Raw genomic sequence first — 22510 nt, forward strand, 5'->3', positions numbered from 1 at the left:
GGGCACATGGAAACCTTACAGTACTCACACAGACAACTATTAGGCCAGGCTTCAAATACAGGTTTCTGAAACAATAAGGCAGCATCTTTATACATCATGCTTTCTTGCTGTCTAGACAAGAACCAGTCAAGTTAAAAACTGTAGCACTCACCCCTAACATTATGAAACGTTTCTTAATATCTAGATAAGCATAGCAGTCACATACCTCAAGCAAAACAATACTTATTGGAGAATACTGTTTAATATTAATTTGGAATTTGACACCATCATCCTCTGAAGCTATCGTTAAACTTCATGTACCTTGGACCCCCTCCTAAGTAGACCTCACATTATCAAATTTGGTGAATGCACATGTAAAATCTCACTTTAAACACTAAGCCCTGCTGAGATGTGTGTTTAAACTATCTCAGACCCAAAAAACCAGGAACAAAACTGGAGCAATATTGTAGCAACTGACTCCTTACCACCACTTTATTTTATTATTTACATTATTATTTACATCCAGGACTATTACAGAACTGTTAACTCACATGTAGTTATTCACTTTTAACAATTAGGCTCAGCTGTACTTCTTTGGTTTGTGGTTGAAAAACTGAACAAAAGCCTACACTGTTACAGAGAAAACATGCACAGTCAAACAGTGATACTGGATTCATGAGACAGCAAGCAATAATGACTATGACACCAAATTAGTGCTTGAAATGAAATTAAATTGGTAGTGATATTTTTACATTTAACTGAAGAGCCAGGGGTGTATTGGCTTATGTAGGGGATCCTCATTGGTACGCTAAGAAATGTTGCCAGTACACTAAGCAGAAATTCAAAGAGGTGTCACTACTGCATACTGGTGAGTACTGGCCCACTTCAAGTACTGCTCCAAATGTAGAAAGACAGAAGTAATAATAGTGTCACTATAAAGTTCTTACTCACTTTGGAAAAACACTTTATAAACTAAAACTTCCTTGCTTGAAAGAGACAGTTAACACACATCTTTCCTGTTAGTTAAAATATGGAAACAATTCAAGTGCTATATAACTATAGCAAATTCTTCTCTACAACTGTAACATCATTCACTTCAAAGACTTAAGCCATGATACTACCAAGCTCTCAGATTTATAAATGGGATACAAATAAAGATATGTACTCTAAAACTAAGGAAGGAATTATAAGGCAGTGAAACTGTACCTGCTTGATTAGGCAATGGAAAGGAAATCCTTCTCAAGTTCTTCTCTATATATTTTGATCTGTGCACCTGCCAGTAGCAATTATTGCCACCTAACCAGTAATCTAGTAGGTCATCTCCAACTTAAAATATGGTACTAAATAATAACACTTTACAGTTGCTGTCACTTGTTCTGTCTTTGACCTATATTATATTTAACTAAGGGAAATCGCATGGCATATAGACATTAAAAGATCTGTTGACTGATAATATGCCTGCATCCTTTGAACAGTTACCTCTTAAACACAATTTCCAGTACCACAGTTTTTCTACTATATACAAATTGTGAATGTGTCTAAAAGAAACCTACACAGCTTTCCTAATCTTTCTTCAACATCCAGGTTTGAAACTATATTACCTGTACCTGAGCTGATCAAGAGAACATTGAGATATGATCTTTTAATTAGAATTTCAAGTAATAAATGGAACTCAACTATTAACTAAAACACTTTTCAGCTATCTATGCAAAGTGAGATGCACATTAGGAAAAACATATATTGTCAAAAATATATTTGACAAGACACAAATTCGATCTTCATAACTCAACAGGAAAATAAAATCTTATTTTAATTAAATTTTTAAAAAATCTAATCTCTTTGATGAATAATCCAAACATTTTGTTACAATCTGGCAAGAATTATTATCACTATTCTAAAATAAACAAACTGGGCATCTGCTAACCATTTTGATGTCTTAGTACCACTGGGGGATTTCTTCATATTAGGTGTTCATATCACACAGCTCTCCAGTGTAAGTATATGATGGGTATTGATACTGATATAAAGTACAAATGTATGAAATATAGAATTGATTGTATTCTTCATTAATTATTGTTATTCTTGATAATGTAACTTTATAAAACCAATGATAATAATAATAGCAATAATAATGTCTTCAAAATCCCAACTCTACTTACTCTTGGTGTTGACCTGGCAATGTTCTTGTCAATGTCATGCTAATACCTTGGATGACCATCATGTTCAGAGGAGAGATATTATCAAATTGAGAATGGTTAACAGAGTAAGGGTACTGGCGTTTGAGCCAGATTAGCAAACCATGAATACACAAAGTAAAAGAAATCAGATAAATAGTGTCAACAAGATTGTTCTAAATAGAGAGAACGATGCTGCATTTGGCATGGGAATAAGTTTGGTATCTCAGGTCATGATCCCAAGAAATCCTCATCAACCAGCTAAACAATCAATTGCTCACAACAAATCAGATAGTACCCTAACTCAGATCATGTTTCAAAATGGCATATCTGATCAAACGTCATCATTGTCTGGACTTAAAGAAAAGAAATCAGGACAACAATGGACCATAGAGAAATATAAAGAATTAATGTGGTGCTTTTACAATGTTGATATGGCAAAGATCGAAGGTGGCATTGTAAAAGGTACATATACTGCTTGGAGGAATAGAAATCCAGACGTCTTCACGAACTTGAAGGTGAATGGTGGTTCATAGTCAACAAAAAGAAGATCACCGACATCGAACTTGAACAAACTGAGGCTGATGTCAAACAACACTCCAAACTGAGGCCTCAGATAGCTCCAATACTACTCTGCTGTTATACAACAACAACTGATAACAGTCTAACTAGAAAAGACAAAAGCATCAGTTAGCAACATCAGTGAGGAAGCATTAGAGGTGGAGCAGTGTATCAATCAAAAACTGCTCGATATAAAGAGTTTCACAAGAAACTGAATAAGGTTAAACCCATTGGAGCTGTAGGGTATCAAATCACTTTAGTCTACATCACTTTATGGAGCATAGCATGAGGCAACTTCTTGAATCTCAGTGAAGTCAATCAGCTTATTTATGCAGCTGTTGCAGTTATTGCTGGTGAGGATAAAGAGATGCCAAAGACTGCTCATAAGAAACCGGCATAGAAGGAAAGGATTCAGAAGGCAAGAAAATCCTACAGAAAAGATCTCAATGTGATAAGTTAGTTCAAAAAAGGAGTCCCAACATGCCAGGTCTGCATGAAGATAGACAAGATTAAGAATAGGCACAAAGCAGACAAAGAAATCATTGACATACTAAACTAAAACATAAAAATGAAACTCCAAGCAAAGTTCAATGATTGACAAGGTACCTGAAGAAAACTAATCACTGTAATCAGAATAAGATCTTCAACATAGATGCTAAAAAGTTCTATCATTAGTTGAACAACCAAAAAACTGATATTGCTGAATCTCCCTCTCAAGAACAAGTTACACTCTTCTGACGTGGAATCCTCAAATATAATGTCATCCACAATGACAAAGTGCCTTGGATCAAACATTAGAGGAAGAACTATGAACAGAGACCAGAGGCATGGAAAAACTTCACTGTTGATGAGATAGCTAAAGTCATCAAGCAAACTCACAACTGGAAATATCCTGGGCCAGATAAACTTCAAAACTTCTGGTCTAAAAAATTCACAGCTCTTCATGAAGTATTGACAAGAGCTCTTAATGACATTATGAATGACCCAAGAGGTATTCCTGTATGGTTAACACCTGGACCCACCTTCCTACTCTCAAAAGGTAAGAACTCACTTACTTGTCTACCAACAACCTACAAGATCCTGACAGCTACTCTGAAAAACAGGATATATAATTACGTATTCAAAAATGGTATCCTCCCAGGTTTTGTGGAAAGAATGTAGAATGGCTTCCAGAGGACATAAAGATCAGTTGTTAGTGAGTAAAATGGTAGTATTGATGGCGAAAAAACATCTAAAAAATCTAGTTATGGCATGGATAGACTACAGGTAGGCGTTTGACAGTTTGCTTTATACCTGGATAGTAGGAGTCATGGAGATCTATCACGTTTGTCCAACTATTACTTGATTTGTTGAGGCATCCATGAAAGAATGTAAGATTGAAATGAGGCTTTATTACACCCGAGGCCACATCAAGACAGAAAACATTTCTATCAAATAAGGAATATTTCAAGACAACTCCTTGTCCCCCATGTTGTTCTGTTTAGTTTGTTTAGTTTATACTGTATCTCATTCAATGTCATTAAAATAAATTAGAAAATGTAAAGGCCCAAATAGAGATCCCTGAAGTACACCACTGAAGATCTAACTTCATGTAGTGTATTCTGCTCTTATATAGTCTTTGCCTCCAGGATATTAACTTGAGGTCAACTTTTTTAATTTACTTCTCATACCAATACCGTACCAAGTGTTAAAGAAAATCGAATTATCCCGATGTGTCCATTTTGAAATGCCTAATAGATTAGTTTACCAGGGCTCTTCCCTCATAAAGCTCTGCTGGCAGTTTATAGGTTTATAGGGCCAGTATTGTCATATGTGCACAGTACAGTGAAATTCTTATTTGCATGTGGTAATGGTCATGCAACTTATTGCCTCTCTGCAGCATCATGTTCAGCGAGTATAACTACCTTACCTAAAACTTCTGTGTTAACTACTCGAAAAATTTCAAAACACATGTATCATAACTTAGAAGCAACAAATTACAAGGCCATGTTGCTGATTTATTCAGTTACTTCTGCCCTTGGTGTTAACAGGAAAAGGCTGGTTGTCTGAAATCCACAGAAGTAATCAACAGCAGTTTTAAAATGTTTTCCACTCTGACAGCCTGCCAAAAGAAAAACTGTAATTTGAAACATTTGGCTGGATAATTAATATTAATCAGACGATGGCTGGCTTCAAGCAAAAAAAAAAAACTACAAAATGAAAATATTTGTTGTGATGTGGAATATCAAAATATTATTGTAACAGTCTAAACATTGTAATACTGCAATATATATAAATAATATATAAAGAAAGACAAGTACAAAACATTGTCCTATTGCGAATCTAGACCCCTTTTTCTGATTAATTCACTTAGCATGATAAGCCACTGTTTTCCTGTAATCCAACATTTGTTTTCTGCTTGTTAATTCAGGAGTCTAGAATAGAATACAAGTAATACAAGTAGAGAGGGACCGAGCTATGAAAGATGTGCAGCAGGTTAGGGTGATAAAGGTTAAAGATGGAAACATACTCACAAGCAAGGAGGGTGTAAGAGTACTTTGAGAGGCTGATGAATGAAGAGAATGAGTGATAAAGAAGGATGGATGATGTGGAGATAGTGAATCAGGAAGTGCAACGGATTAGCAAGGAGGACGTAAGCACAGCTATGAAGAGGATGAAAAATGGAAAGGCCGTTGGTCCAGATGACATACCTGTGGAAACATGGAGGTGTTTAGGAGAGATGGCAGTGGAGTTTTTAACCAGATTGTTTAATGGAATCTTGGAAAGTGAGAGGATGCCTGAGGAGTGGAGAAGGAGTGTACTGGTGCCGATATTTAAGAATAAGGGGGATGTGCAGGACTGCAGTAACTACAGGGGAATAAATTGATGAGCCACAGCATGAAGTTATGGGAAAGAGTAGTGGAAGCTAGGTTAAGAAGTGAGGTGATGATTAGTGAACAGCAGTATGGTTTCATGCCAAGAAAGAGCACCACAGATGCAATGTTTGCTCTGAGGATGTTGATGGAAAAGTTTAGAGAAGGCCAGAAGGAGTTGTATTGCGTCTTTGTGGTCCTGGAGAAAGCATAAGACAGGGTGCCTTGAGATGAGTTGTGGTATTGTATGAGGAAGTCGGGAGTGGCAGAGAAGTATGTAAGAGTTGTACAGGATATGTACAAGAGAAGTGTGACAGTGGTGAGGTCTGTGGTAGGAGTGACAGATGCATTCAAAGTGGAGGTGGCATTACATCATGGATCAGCTCTGAGCCTTTTCTTATTTGCAATGCTGATGGACAGGTTCACAGACGAGATTAGACAGGAGTCCCCTTGGACTATGATGTTTGCTCATGACATTGTGATCTGTAGCCAGAGTAGGGAGCAGCTTGAGGAAACTCTGGATAGGTGGAGATATGCTCAGGAGAAGATAGGAATGAAGGTCAGTAAGAACAAGATAGAATACATATGTGTAAATGAGAGGGAGGTCAGTGGAATGGTGAGGATGCAAGGAGTAGATTTGGCGAAGGTGGATGAGTTTAAATACTTGGGATCAACAGTACAGAGTAACGGGAATTGTGGAAGAGAGGTGAAAAAGAAAGTGCAGGCAGGGTAGAATAGGTGGAGAAGAGTGTCTGTGTTCCTGTGTGTAAAAGAGTGTTCTCTTATGTTTTGTGGGTGGTTTACCAAGAGGCAGGGCTACCCTGATGTCACCACTCCTAAACCCAGAGTCAAGGAAGCTCAACAGTGGCACATTCAGGTTGTGAAACTGCTCTATGCTGCGGTGGGTTGGCACCCTGCCTGGGATTGGTTCCTGCCTTGTGCCCTGTGTTGGCTGGGATTGGCTCCAGCAGACCCCCGTGACCCTGTGTTTGGATTCAGCGGGTTGGAAAATGGATGGATGGAACTGTTCTATGCAAGTATTTTTTCCTTATTGGATATACTGTTTTATTTTTTATTTTTTTCCTCTCTGCTCTTGGATTATTCATTTGGTTTGTGTATTGGGACTTGTTTGCTTTTAGGCAAGTCCTTTTTCTACTTAGAAAATATTCTCTTTGATAAATAGATTTTCTTCATTTGTAAAGATTTTTGGGGGGATTGATCTTTGTACACCAATGCTATTTTACTGTTTTCTTTTACTTGCATCGTTGTTTAACTTTTTTTTTTTTTTGAGGCTTAGAAACCTAAGCCCTACCAAGGTCAAGACAGGCCAGTGGATCTAGGATTAAGCCAGTTGGGGTGAGGCTGTCTTTCACACACTGCAATATGACACTCATTGCTATTGCTATTGGTTTAGGATGTAGGTGGAATTTTGCCATCAGGAGGGAAGTTTGTTTGTAGCAGGAAATTTTTTTACACAGGTGAAAGAAATGTACCCTATAAGCTCATAAACAAATAAAGAAGCCAAGGGATCGTATATGACAACCATTGCTTCAATCAGTACTTTCGCTCCAGTAGTTCAAAATACTAATTCAGAATTCTGCAGGATCTCTAGAGCTATTAAGATTGAAAATGCTTTTGAAGAGATCTGTGGTGATGCATGTTAGGGGTTTGTGGTAGTTTAATTAAAAAGTGTGCACTCAGGGTCCAGGTGGGCATAGATGCACACAGTAGTATGAACAAGTGGCCCTGATTTTAGTGAGTGAAGCACGGGGACTCAGAAATGATTTTAAAGAAACTAATCTTGGATGTTTTAACCTTGAAGTTTTATCTTGTTTTGATTAATTATTTATTGATTATTTATTGTGACTTTTAACCTCCACTTGTTTTTTTCCCATCCATCCATCCATTATCCAACCTGCTATATCCTAACTACAGGGTCACGGGGGTCTGCTGGAGCCAATCCCAGGCAGGAAACAAACCCCGGGCAGGGAGCAAGTCCACCGCAGGGCGCCCACACACACAGCACACAATAGGGACAATTTAGAATCGCCATTGCACCTAACCTGCATGTCTTTGGACTGTGGGAGGAAACCGAAGTACCCAGAGGAAACCCACACAGACATGGAGAGAACATGCAAACTCCACGCAGGGAGGACCCGGGAAGCGAACCCGGGTCTCCTAACTGCAAGGCAGCAGCGCTACCCACTGCGCCACCGTGCCGTGCACTTTACTTGATTTGATAAACTTTGTATGGAACAAAAGCTTTTGCACATTTAAACTAATCTTGCTGTTATGTGTCCTCATTGCCCAGTCCATCTTGATTTACCATCTATCAATGTCCCGGGTTCAGGGGAATGATGCCACCTGTGGCATACCTATTCATTACAAGTTCTTAAATCTATTGCTCATGAGGTTTGGGAAACTAAATCTCCAGTCGAATCACATCAAATGAAACTTAGGATATAAAGGATGAGTGCAATCTGACAGAATCAAGTCAGCCTTCTTTTTGACTTGTGTATGACAGCTCAGTGACAGACAACTGCCTGTTGTCTCAGAACAGGATTAAGCAAATTCAAGGAAAAGGGGATGGCCTGTTTATGTCTGCGGAATATATAATTATACAGCAAGATCACACGCTCATCAGATCACACGGTTTTAAGCTAGTGATCTTACAATACAGATCATTATTCGGTTTGTTCATTATTAGATGAAACAGTTTGGAGAAATATTTTTGATCATTGAAATTAATTTCCTTTTAACTTGCTCAATGGTAACTTCATTGATTGGGTCCATATATTTTACAAACCACTATCTGATCTTCTCTTGATTTGCTTTCGTAGTTTAGGAACAACCATTTTCCTCTAAACTCCATCAGGTGGTGATAATGTAAAGTTGCACAGCATTCTGGGACTTAACTATATACATGAAGGATTGTTAAAAAAGTAACTCTTTAATACCAATTAAACTGTAAAACCTAATAATAAACTCACCAAGCTCAAGGAGTTTTTTCACACAATCCGGTCTCTGAAAGCTGCATGCCACATAAAGAGGAGTCCCAAGCTGGGATGTTTCTTGGTCTATATTTACTCCATGTGCAAGTAGTATTTCCATGCATTCCCTGTGTCCTGAAAAAAAGGAAAATTGTTTTCAATGACGCCTTTTCTTTCTCCTTTGTGACGCACAGAGTGCCAAGAGTTGCCATTCACATTTCAGTGGAGTGGTGTCACCGCCCTGTTACTTTGTTCCAATGATGAAAACTGAAAAAATCAAAGCCTTGCACAGAAGAAGGGACTGATATTTTCTAACAGCTATAAAAGCACATACTAGTACCAGCCTGTATGAAATGGTTGAGTGGGACTTGCTCATATTCAGGGAGTCCATAAAGAAATGGCTTCAGTTTAGACAAACATCCCTTGACTTTCCACATGCCTTTGGCTGCCCAGTTGTAGATTTTATGCGTACCAATTGTTTATACTATTTACCTGACTCATATAAATGGAGATTAATCACTTTGGTTTGAAGAAACACAGGTTGTTTTCCTGAGATATTTCCTCTTGAACATTTACAGCAGTTTAATACGTAATGTGTAAAGCAGCATAATACATATCTTAAAGCATTCATGTTTACTTGAAGTGTAGCAGCAACACGAATATGTAATCCAAAATTCAGACGATGGACAATTGGCTCTTGGGCTGTTTAGAATCAGACATACATATTTCTGACGTAAGTAGACGATGAAGAAAGGTTCATGGAAGAAAAGTATAACATAAAACGAAAATAAAGAGTTGCCAGTAAATCAAACACGTGCATCTTTGTAATATGGAATTAACAGAAAAATGTACAAGACCATGGGGAAAAGGCACACATTTATTGCATGCAATGAAACTACTGAGATTTTATCCCAGGTTCATGGAGGTGTTAGTCAGCCACACTGAAGACTGTTCCACCATTCCAATTGACCATTTACCCATCAGTACAGTATATACATGTATAGATACCTGATGTTCTTTTAAACATAGAGAAGATCACTTGAACTTGTGTCAATGTTCTACCCAAAGCTAGACTACAAAGAGTTTATACCATATGTTGCAGAAAGTCATGTTGACACCCGCTGCTGTGCATGTAGTTACTGTGATTATATGAGTAATCATTCTTTCAAGATAACACACAAAAACTGGAAACTACTTAATAAACAAAACAACAAGTGATTAATACAATGATTCAAGTTTTAAAAATGGATGGATTCTGCATCAAGACCAGCCTTGAAAGCAACTGAGTGCAAGAATGACAAATGAAATGTCACTGGAGGTGGCAGAGCATATACTAATCAGGCCTGACCTGGAAGTAAAAACTCATGTGGTATATTTACTAATTTAACAGAAGTTCTCAAGTCCTACAGGTGGCAGCACTGAGACTTGTTACAGGGTATGTGGCCCATTGCTCTGTAGTATGATGGACAGGCTACCTGAAGGTTGCATGACTTTTTAGGTGTGTGCTGGGAAACAGTAATGCAGGAGTACCTGGATAGGATGGATGTGTTTCTGGAATGAAGGTCCCATGAGTCTAAGAAGACATTCCTAACCTAGAAAGTGATTGGAAAGTATACTTACCTTGCCCGGTAATTATGATCCCTCTCAGGCCATTACTTTAATGAGCATGACGCTGGAATGACACATCTAAACAAGAGCTTGGCTAGTGAGAGGAATTTGGGCAAAAGAAATTATAGAATGAGACATGCAACATGAGGCAGTGTTTAGCTTGGTAAAGGTGTGGGAAGAGAATCAGCCACCCAAACTAATAGATAGGGAGATTAATCTGAATAATGATGACTAGTGAGGCAGTACGTATGTTGTTTTCCCATTTGCAATAATGTTACTTCTTTTGTTCATTTAGTTCCTTTTGTGTGTTTATCTCAATTATGATGCCCCTTTTAATATCTTTGGTCCCCATGGCTTTCACTGTGGCCTCAGGGATCACTAAAAATCACTGCCCTTTCCACTTGCGGAATAAGCTTACCTCTTTTTGCTGCCTCGTGAATTGGAGAAGGCAACTGGCATTCAAGCTGTGGCTTTGCTTTGTACTCAAGCAACACATTGACACAGGCAGCACTTCCAGAACAACAAGCATTGTATAAGGGTGTTACACCATCAATGGTGACTGAATTCACCTGACATAAAGGAAGAAAAGATTTCAATCATCATCTGCACAACAATCAGATCTAATATATAAATATATTATTATTACTATATTAATAATAGAAAAAGGTAAGAGCATAAGCTATGTTTCAATCTAAAAATTTATTTAGTGACCACACTTGTGCTTTCATGTGGAAGTTCCTCTTTGCAACTTGCCACAGTTTTGCGAAGCTATTCTGGGGAATTTATTTAATGACTTCACCATTACTCTATTTCCACCCCAAGCAGCACTGGGTACCCCTGCTAATGTCTTTCTAAAATGGTAATATGTGAGTGTTAGGCTGGGTTTATACTTCATGCGACGTGATGCATGCTACAGTGGACACTCCTGCTATGCAAGCGTTTTACTGTTTATACTTGCGCGCATACTTTACGTAAACCTGGAAGAATCCACCAGGTGGCAGTGCGAGATATTATCACGGTGAGAACAGGTTCGGCTTTGCTGTGCTGTGAATTGCTTGGAACACCCATTAAATTCCAATGACACCTTACCGTAATATCTCTGAAAAGGATGTTTAATGATTAAACCCATCAATCCAGGGATGTGCCCATTCCAGCTAGCATTGGGCACGAGGCAGAAACAATCCCTAGACATGGCATCAGCTCATCGCAAGGTGAATACAAGCCCTCACATACACTAGTGTCATTTTAGTGTCACCAGATCTGTATATCTTTGGAAGGAAACCGGAGCACACTGTGGAAACCCAGCAGGAAAACATATAAACTCCAGGCAGAGAATATCAGTGACGTGATTCCCAGTGAGACAGCAATGCTACCGCTCCGCCACCGTGTCACTCCCATGTGCGTAATTATTAACAGTATTCATTATTTAAATGAAATTAACGATTTATCTGTAAAATGTAACATACATACTTTAATGCATTTCATCATGAAAGTGATATCAAGTATAAATCTAAGAATTCTAAATTTGCAGAGAGTTGGAATATCATACATTTAATGTGTTCTGTGTGGTGATCTATTGCTGCTTGTCGCTGCTGTCAGGTCAGGAGGAAGTTCCAGAAGCTCGCAGCGATTAAAAAGTGGGATGATGTTTACGATGGTCTGCTTTAATGATAAAGTAAACTACGAGGTTAAAGTGGACATTTCGAGATTAAAGCCAAAATTTCCACTTTAATCACAAAATACACCTTTACACCATGTCCTTAATTTTTTTTCTCTGTGGCTGTAAATTATGTTGCTGTTGTGAAGTTGCAAAAAAAAGACGGCACAAAAGATTTTATGTGAGACTTTTAAAATGTACCGTGTCATTGCGATGGGGAATATGTGATGCTTAAATATAAAAGCACCACAAATGCATCTGTATGTCAGCATTTTGCTTCACCACATCGAACCATTCATCAAACATCAAAGCGCACACAACGATCCCGTAGGATCCGCATAGCGACTTTCTATCACATGTAGATAGTAAACAGAGATCCTGACGTCACATTCCAACTTTTATCACACGGCGCCCCCGACTTTTTGCTGGTACTGCAACTCGCGCATGCGTCACGTTAATTTCTGAGGACCTACTCTGAGGATGCATCAAATGAACGCTGGAAATGCGTGGCAGACATGATGCATGCGCATACGCATTCTGAGCGTGAAGTATAAACGAGCCTTAAGGTTGCATCTCCATGCAGGGGTGTAGCCTTTGGGTGGGTTCAGTCAGGTCCTTTGACCTACCCTAAACTGCTAGCAGTCAAAAAACAAAACATAATAAGGGCATATGTGTTCATAAGATATCCTTTACGTTTTATGCTGCGCATACATGCCAAAAATGTGTAGTTAGTTTGATTCAGCTTATTTACTCATGGTAGTATCTTTGGAGCAACCAGCAGTTTTACATAATGGGGCAAAAGAAGCAAGAGAAAAGGATATGAATGACCCAGAATATAGAACAGCTATTCTGAAAATCCAAAACTTAGGGCTTTTATCTCGACTTTTTGTGTTCTGTGATTCACTATCACTGTAGTTAAATTGTCATCTAATTAGTCAGCTCCATTGGGTTGCAATGAGTCGACAAAACCATGAGATAACATCTTGTAATATTTTGAGAGTTAACACGAGTCCATTATTGTGCAGATATGTATATAACAGAATGATTGGTAGATGACAAAACCAGGCTTAATGAAACGTTTTGAAATAAATAAGCTATTTTGAAATGTTCTGTTCAGAAAAGTCACTTTTAAAAATAACATAATTATTGAACTGAATAAAACTCTATTGATAACTAGTAGTATTAATATTTACTATTATCAAATGTTGTGTTCTATTTTACAGTTATTTTACAAGATTTATTTATTAACTTTATGTAGTTCATATATCATATTAAAAAAGGCTCACATCTCACATCACTTTACCTGTGTGATTACTTCTACTTTCTGCCCAGGTATATACTGGTTGGTCAAAAATCTGCCAAGCTCTTCCAGCTTGTTTTATGTTTGACTTAAATAAAATACAATATCTACACCTGTGTGTAACATGCAGTTTCTTAGCAGCCTAGAGCATACTGAATTACAAAAAAAGAAGGTTGATAAGTATTCAACTTATTATAAGGCTATTATTTCAGATCAAAGGAATAGGTCAACCTGAGTGGATTGCCCAGAAATGAAAAGATCAAAATAATAATAATAACAATAATAATAATAATAATGCTTTGAAAATCACTTGTTCATGTAAGAAGCATCTTAACATTTTTCTGCACTTACATTGGCTCCGTTCTCCAACAACACTTTAGCACAGGCTACATGGCCTCCAAGGCAAGCTTCGTGAAGAGGAGAAACTCTATCGATAGTGACAATATTCACATTAAAACCCTTTAAGGAAAGAAAAGCAACATACAAGATAATTAGATGTGAAATAATACTAGTGTAGCATTAGGGCTTAATGCATCTATTTAAGTTATGATGAACGAAAATTGTATCTGGCGTCACTGTTTTAGTATTCAGTTCTCATTTGCTCATTTACCAATGAAATCAGTAAAGTGTCATTGATATTACTCAATCCTGCTTCTTAATATTATACATTTTGTCAACATCTTTATCCAAGGAGACAGAAAATTGACATATGAAATATAGTACAATTACTTACTTATTGTTTTCCCTCATCAAACAACGCTCAATAGCATAGAATGACAAATTGAAAAACAGGATTTAAAAATAAAAAAAATGAAATATCACATTGACACAAGTGTTCAGACTCTGCTATGGCACTTGATTTCCGACTCAGGCACATCCCACCTGTGCTCAGTTCATGTGATTGGACTTGAAAAGTAAAGGCACACAAGTTACCACTTAGGGGCATTGGTAGCTTTAACACTTATTAAGGGCTTAGTGCCAGTAATGCTGTTTATCTTACAAGTATGTATGAAGAAAATGTGGGGGCTTTTTCGCATGTCAGAATAGAAGAAAGGGGCATGGATGCCTGAAATGACCAGTGGCATCATTAGTGGGGGCTTCTGGGACTTTAGTTCCTGATCTCAGGTATCCAGCCACTGATCTTCAAGAACCCAGCCCCCTTCCTTCGGTTCTGTGTTCTGTGTGAAAACTCAACAGGATCCCCTCGCCACTCTTCAAGTGTGTAAATTTCACTGGCAATGCCCCCCTTTCATCTGCACAACCCGGGGGGAACTGGAAAACCACCCCCACGCATTTTTTAGTTCAAGGGAAACACCAACGGGGGACTCCCCTTCCACTCTTCTGGTGCATGAAGCTCCGTGGAGAACCCTCCTACTTTTCCAGCCATACTTGTTGGACTAATGATAGGGTGCTAAATCTAGCGACTCGGCTGGTAATGATGCCATTGGTACCACAGTTGACACTGTTTATCAGAACAAAACCAAGCCATGAGGTTGATGGAATTGCCTGCAGAGTTTAGAAACACTTGTGTCAAGGAATTAATCTAGGGAAGGCTACAAAAAACTTCTGCAGCATTGGAGGTTCCCAAAAGTACAGTGGCTTCAATAATTCTTAAATGGAAAAAAGTATGGAACACCCACAGCTCTTCCTAGAGCTACCTGTTCAGCCAAACTGAAAAATCAAAGAAGAAAACATTTGATAACAGAGGTGACAAAGAACCCAGTGGTCTATCTGGCTGAGCTCAGGAGAACCTGTGTGGAGATGGGAGAAACTTCCAGAAGGACAACTATCACTGCATCACTGCTTTATGACAGAGTAACTAGACAACACATGCAAGTCTGCTAAAAGGCATCTAAACGACTCTCAGACTGTGAGAAACTATATTCTCTAGTCTGATGAAATCAACATTAAATTGTTTGGCCTTAATTCTAAGCATCACATCTAGAGGAAACTTGGCACTGCTCACCAACTATGTAATAGCAATCCGATGGGGAAGTATGGAGGTGGGTACTTCTTGCTGTGTGCTGTTTTTCAGTGAGAGACAGACTAGACAGAGAAAGATAATTGGAGCAATGCACAGAAATATCCTTAAGGGAAACCTGTTCCAGAGAACTCTGAACCTCAAACTGGGCCAAAGGTTCACCTTCAAGCAGGACAATGACCCTAATCACAAAGCATAGACAACATAGGAATGGCTTAGGGTCAATTCCTTGAATATTCTTGTGTGGCCTGGCCTGAACTAGAACCAAATCAAACATCTCCGGAGAGACCTGAAAATAGCTGTCCACTGGAGATCTCCATCCAACCTGAAAAGAATAGTAGAAAAACCTTAAATCCAAGTGTGTGGAGCTTTCTGTGTCATAACCAAAAAGGCTCCGGGTTGTAATCACTATGAAAGGGGCTTCAACCTGGGTTCGCTTCCCGGGTCCTCCCTGCGTGGACTTTGCATGTTCCAGGTGCTCTGGTTTCCTCCCACAGTCCAAAGACATGCAGGTTAGGTGCATTGGTGATCCTAAATTGTCCCTAGTGTGTGCTTGGTGTGGGGGTGTGTGTGTGCTTATGCCCTGTTGGTGGGTTGGCGCCCTGCCCAGGGTTTGTTTCTGCCTTGCGCCCTGTGTTGGCTGGGATTAGCTCCAGCAGACCCTCGTGACCCTGTGTTAGGATATAGTGGGTTGGATGATGACTGACTGATTGACACAAACAACGCAGTGGTATCTCTGCACACCATCCAACATTGTGCAAAATAAGTAGTAAGCTTCCCTCAGTAATTTAACTTTATTTATAATAACACTCAGGCTTGTCTTCTTAATTATTTTTTGCCAATTTTCTATCATATGCTCAATGCAATTACATATCTAGAAAAATATTGCTTCATGTAATATGTGAAACAAGGGGGCTCCGCCCCCTGCTCGCTTCGCTCGCCTACCCCCGGCATTTTGAACCCGTGCAGGCTGGGCAGCCACGTGTGAGGATGACGCACATTTAATACGGAGCGTTCGTCCGTGTCACTCTGGGGCACCCCACTGTTAATACGGAGCTCCGTCCGTTCTATTATGCGGTGCATTGTGGACTACTGCGGACCCCGTAGTGTTTCCCGTTTCAGTTTGTATCTCGGTCAGTCGAGCTTTTGTTTTTGAAGCTTTTGAATTCCGGTCTTCATTATCTGTAACCTGCTGTCCATGTGTTTGGCCCCCTCGTTTAACCTGTTTATGACGTTTTACTTTGCTTTCTACTCTGTCTTTCATTTCTGATCTCGCTTTATTCTGCTTTTGTTTCAATGACACCTGGTCCGTGGTGAATATATTTTCCCTTTTTCGAGTAATAATTTTCATTTGTTTGCGATACTGTGATGTTTATCGTACTGTTAATAATGCATCACTGTAATGTGATTCACCTATGCTGTATAGTTTGGACGTGTGAGGATGACGTATGTTTAATACGGAGCGTTCGCCCGTGTCACTCTGGGTCTCCCCACTGTTACTACGAAGCTCTTTCCGAACTATTATGCGGTGCATTGTGAAGCACTGCGGACTCTGTAGTGTTTCCCGTTTCACTTCGTATCTCATTTAGTCGAGCTCTTTCTTTTTGGAGCAGTGCCTGCCTGGTCTGCGGCATTTCAGACGCACGTTGTAGGCGCCTGCGTTCATTAATTATATCCAGGCAGGCGCGTGTTTGTATCTCGGTCACTCGAGCTGTGTCGTGTTGAATCCGTGCCTGCTTTGCCTACGCAGTTTGAGACGCGCGTTGTAGGCGTCCACGTTCATTAGATCTGTCCACGTGGGCTCGGTGTGGAAGCTGTGTTAGTTGTTGAGCTGTTTGGTTTTGGAGCCGAGACAGTTTTGCTTCCACGGTTTCAGATGCGTGTCCATACCATCTCGGGTTAGATGTATGAACCTTTGTGGACTCCGTAGTGTGTCCCGTTTCACTCTGGGGCGGGGCATTGACTCCTCTTGTTTTACTATGTCTCCTCCTGTGCCTTCACCACGCATTAGTGCCACTCACAATATGGCGGTGATGCCTGCGCCTTCCGTATTATGTCGGTTTTTACCATGCTGTGTAGGCGCCTTTGCCTTTTGTACTTTACCGTGCCTTCCAACGCATGATGTAGGCGCCTGCACCTTCCGGGTCCGCCTCCGCTGTGTGGTGTGGACGTTTAACTGTCGTTGTTTCTGCCTTTATATTCTGTATCTCGGTGTGCATGTGTTTCGTGCCTAGGTTTTTTTGAAGCTGTTGCATTCCAGTTTTCATCATCTGTAACCCTCTCTCCATGTGTTCGTCCCCGTTCTTTAATCCCTTTATAAAGTTTTACTTTGTTTCCTACTCTGTGTTTTATTTCTGACCTCGCTTTATCCTGCTTGCGGCATGTCAGACGGTTCGTAGTCTCTCTCGTTTTACTCTGGGGAGGGGGCTTTGTTCTGTAACTTGCTCTCCATGTGTTTGTCCCTGTTCTTTAACCTCTTTATGATGTTTTACTTTGTTTCCTACTCTGACGGTTCGTAGTCTCTCCCGTTTTGCTCTGGTGCTTGGGGGGCTGTGTGTGGCGCCTGCGCATGTGCGTAGTCTCTCCCATTTCACTCGGGGGGGGGGGGGGGGGGCTTTGTGTGGCACTTGCGCACTATGTCTTTTGCGTCCACGGGCAGGTCCCTGCGTCCATATCCGGTTTACCATTCTCGTTTAGTAATATGGATTGTTTTTATGCCATGTGCTGCAAGCCTGTTTTGACAGAGGGCCTGGACCAGTTGGCCCTGCAATGTTCTCTATGCCCTTGGGTATGTGTGTGTGTGCATGTGCAACCTGAAATTTCAAATTTAGATCATGAGGCTTCAAAAGTCATTGCTCAGTATAACAATGAGGATCTACTGATGTTACTGTACCATTTGCTTCCTTTAAGGCAGCCACAGTAATCTGACAAAAAAGAAAGGAGATCAATATCAAGTATGCAGTATAACATTCACAAGACATCATGATTTGCATCCATTGCTGGGGAGGACTGTACCAGCAGTGTGATGGTCCTCCTTCAAAGAAGCACAGAACCGTTGGTGTAGAAGGAACAGGTGTGAATTTGGTTTGAGATATTTTTTTAATTGTTTGATGGTTTCACACTGACCAGCAAACACCTGGCTGCATGGCAGTTAGTGCTGCTACCGGACATACAGTATGCAGTTTGAGTCATACAGTGTGCATAGTTGGCTTGCACTTTTTCACCTCAAAGCCACTGAACTTCTAATGTTGAGGTGTTGCCATTTCAATTTAGTGCAGTTCATAGTCAATTATTCCTGAGCAGTGGGTTGTTGCAAAGCTTTTTTTTTAAATTGTGTTTAAATCTATGTGGCTGTATTCTATTTTATCGGATAATGACAATGTCAGAGGATACCATGTTTACCTCAGAAGCCAATCAATCCAGGCAACATCATGCCATTGTTTGATTTATTTTTCTTTTGTGATGTGAACATTGCATACATTTGCATGTTTGACTATTATTGGCAAAAGAGTGATAGATATTATTAATTATGCAAATTAATGTTTATGTAAGAGACGTCTGCATACATATTGGAAAGTTCTGGCACAAAGAGAATTTGAATGCCTAAAACACCACTCGTGCAACACACTGAAATAGTCTTATAGACAAGATCAAAACATTATTACTTTTTAAATTTACCAAACTAACTGATGCATATTATACAACAGATGTTTATGAACAGTACAAAATTTTCAAAAACTTTACTCAAAACAATGATATGCATTACCTACAAACTCCATATGCTATATACAGATGATTCAGTATTTTATAAAATACATGCTTAAGACAAGAATTTAATGTAATTCTACTTTTTCAACAAGAACTCCTTTCAAATGTGCTCATCACTTATTTATACCAACAGATATATAATAATAGCAAGGTATATTTTAAATGATTTTTGACTTGTTATAATTCTGTTTTTAGAAAATGCATTTATTTCAAAAAATCATACACAGTATTCCGTTATGGTAGATTTGTATGACCTCTAAGTAGGACTATGGTGTAAATATTTGTACTGCATAAGAGAACTGTTCTGATAATCAAATCATCGTAGCCTCATGCTTTAAATGGAGTCAAATTATTTAGGTTATCTTATCCTGAAATTGATTTTCATGTCAAGAAAGGGGCAGGCTGGAATAACTGGCGACCCCATGTTGGCCCTGTTGTGAGTGTGAGTGTATGTGTACAATATGTGTGAATGAGTACTGCAATGGATTTGCAAACCTCTCCAGGGTTGTTTCCTGTCTTAGACGTGATGCTGTGAAGATAGGATCTAACCCTTGAGTCTGGAAAACATTTGGATGAGAGTGTTACTTAATGTTATCATTTAGCCATCAAACAAAGCACTCCAATTCAACACTTACATAAACCCAAGATCCCATATTAGGTTTAATTAAACATCTGGTTTGTTGATTACAACATTTTGAGCCAGAAAACTGTCCATAGCCACAATCATTTAATGTCCTGGTGCAGAACTCGAACTTCTTTCTCTACCCAAAGCCACTGTGTTAGGCTGACTGTCGGTGAGTACATGAGTGTGCCCTACAATGTGCTGGTATCCCATTTAAGACTGGTTCCTACATTTTGCTTTGTGCTATGAAGATAGAAGCTGGTTCCTTGTGTCTCTAAGGTGAAAAATGCTGGATCTGTGAGTGAGTCAATGACCAACACATTAGCCACTTAAATACACTGAATGCAGTATTACATACCTGGGCAATGAGGGTTTTTAAAGACAATAGACGTCCATGAAATGCAGCTTCATGTAAGGGAGATCTGTCTGCCCATGAACCTGTAATACAGACAAATATTGTAAAGTCAATAACTTAAATTTAGAATAGATAACTCTCTGGGCGGCACGGTGGCACAGTGGGTAGCGCTGCTGCCTTGCAGTTGGGAGATCTGGGGACCTGGGTTCGATTCCCGGGTCCTCCCTGCGTGGAGTTTGCATGTTCTCCCCGTGTCTGCGTGGGTTTCCTCTGGGCGCTCCGGTTTCCTCCCACATTCCAAAGACATGCAGGTTAGGTGGATTGGCGATTCTAAATTGGCCCTAGTGTGTGCTTGGTGTGTGGGTGTGTTTGTGTGTGTCCTGCGGTGGATTGGCACCCTGCCCAGGATTGTTTCCTGCCCTGTGTTGGCTGGGATTGGCTCCAGCAGACCCCCGTGACCCTGTGTTCGGATTCAGCGGGTTGGACAATGGATGGATGGATGGATAACTCTCTGTTATAAATTTGGAATAAATTTTATTCTTTCTTTGTACAGTGAATATCTAAAGTACAAAATGTCAGATGTTACAGGCTGATATTAAGAAAATTGTGTCAGAACATTTTTTTCATATTTAATAAGATTGCTTAACCCATTCATCTACTGCTCTATCCTGAGCAGACTCAGAGGAGGCTGGAGGCTATCCCAGCAAGCATAGCGCACAAGGCAGAAACAATTCCTGGACAGGCTACCAGTCCATCACATGGTGAACATACAGTCAAACACACTTTCTAGGGCCAGTCCACCTAACCTGCATGTCTTTGGATGGAAGGATGAAACCGGATCACACAAATGAAACTCACACAGACACAAGGAGAATGTCCAAACTTCATGCAGGAAGGACATGGGACATGAACTCTGGTCTTCTTGTTGTAAGGCAGCAGCACTAACACTGTACCACCATGACATGATGACTATGTAACCATCAATTTTGGAAAAAGTGAAACATGGTCAACAATATGTGGCAAAAGACAGGAACCAAACATGAATGGGACTAGAATACAATACAGGGAATAGTCACACACACTCACTCACACTGCACTAATGGACATCCATTAACAGCTGTCAGTCAACCTAACTTGTACATCCTCAGTATTTGAGCTTCAGAGCTCAGGAGTCCAGGATTCAAATCTAAACTGCCTGTGGTTAATTTGTATGTTCTCATAATGTCTCCCTGGCTTTCTCCCAGTAGCCTGGTTTCCTACTGACTCCTAATGTGGATGTGTTAGAGAGTGGGCCCTATAATAGCCTGGCAGCCTGTGAAGGGTTGGTACCAGCTTTGCACCCGGCATTGTTGGCATATGTTACAATCCCTACAGAAATGCAAATGACTATAACAGAAAAAAAGAATTGTTGTAAAGTCTTATATTGCAGTGCAAATATATTTGAGACAATTAAACTAATAGTTCCAAAACTATCTGCACTACTAATCAATTTGCATTATAGATCCAATGTTACTGACTATCCATAACTATGTTGCTTATATTGTGTAGGTTTTGCTTATTCTGTCTGAAGTATACTGAAAACTTATATGAAATATTTAATTATTTAAATTTGATATTGTTGCAGTTTTGTCTAATTTAGGGTTGCCAGATTAATAAATTAGAAATACGGGACACTCTTAAAATCTTCCTCTATATTACTATATATATAAGTTTATACATGCCCCCTACACACCCAGACCAATATATTATTTAAAAGTAGAGACATAAGTTAAAAACATAAAGCAAGGATTTTAGTGGGTTATGAGGAAAACAAAAGTAAAATCATTTGAAAATTATTTACTGAAAGTGCAATTACATACACCACAGTTTGTTTCAAAACAGCTTCTGCCTTGTTTGATAAATGTCCATTCGCTGGAATATACACTCACGTTTTGGCATCTTGGGATGGATGGATCAGTTTTTAGGTTAAAAAAAAGTGGGCCGTGGCAAGTAGTAACAGCACACTTTGTTGACACCGTATGTTGCAATGCTGATAACAGAACTGCACAGCAGTGCGGCTGGAAAGCAAAATGGTAACAGTGTCGCTGTCCTCAGCCAACCATAGCAACTGAACAAGTTTCAAACAGGCAGCAAACACTAGTTTCCTTGTTACATTTGGGTTATTTTCATTAAGAGAATATGAGAAAAGAAAGTATAATTACTTATAAAGTTACAACTAGTACCGTAAGAAGGTAGTAAAAATATATTTTTATTATGAAATTTGGAAATGAACTAAATACGGTACATCTGGGTGTCCCTGAAAGGTCAGTAAAGGATAAAATTACCAAATATGGGACATGTCCTGTATATAAGGGACGTCTGGCAACCCTAGTCTAATTGCCATTGTTGTGTTTAGTAAATTGTGCCTACTGTGTCATTGACTTTTGTTTCTGCACTTGGGACTAACAACAAATACTTTTTATAGTGCTGTAAGATACAATAATAACAAATTGAAGTGAATTTATATGTAGTATGGACTAAGAGTCAACAGTGCCAGCTGCTTTGCTAGTGCTACTCTGAAGAGTGACATAATGCATAACACCAGATCTTAGTGTTGACAAAATTGTATTTTATACAGCACTTTCTTTTTGAATCACATAACAGTCACAGAGATATTGCATAGT

General features: G+C 39.4%; 1 protein-coding gene across 2 annotated transcripts in view; it reads right to left on the reverse strand.

The window, feature by feature from the left end:
• The window catches only part of asb11 (ankyrin repeat and SOCS box containing 11), a 97400-nt gene that overhangs the window by 15120 nt on the left and 59770 nt on the right, over window positions 1-22510 (reverse strand). For both annotated transcript variants that reach the window (XM_051927126.1, XM_051927127.1), the window contains exons 2-5: window positions 19851-19930; window positions 13473-13580; window positions 10583-10733; window positions 8557-8691 (exon numbers count right to left, since the gene is read on the reverse strand). In XM_051927126.1, coding sequence (XP_051783086.1) covers window positions 8557-8691; window positions 10583-10733; window positions 13473-13580; window positions 19851-19930 — 474 coding nt within the window. The remainder of the gene's footprint in view (window positions 1-8556; window positions 8692-10582; window positions 10734-13472; window positions 13581-19850; window positions 19931-22510) is intronic.

This window comes from Erpetoichthys calabaricus, chromosome 4, assembly GCF_900747795.2.
Source record: "Erpetoichthys calabaricus chromosome 4, fErpCal1.3, whole genome shotgun sequence".
Taxonomy (NCBI): domain Eukaryota; kingdom Metazoa; phylum Chordata; class Cladistia; order Polypteriformes; family Polypteridae; genus Erpetoichthys; species Erpetoichthys calabaricus.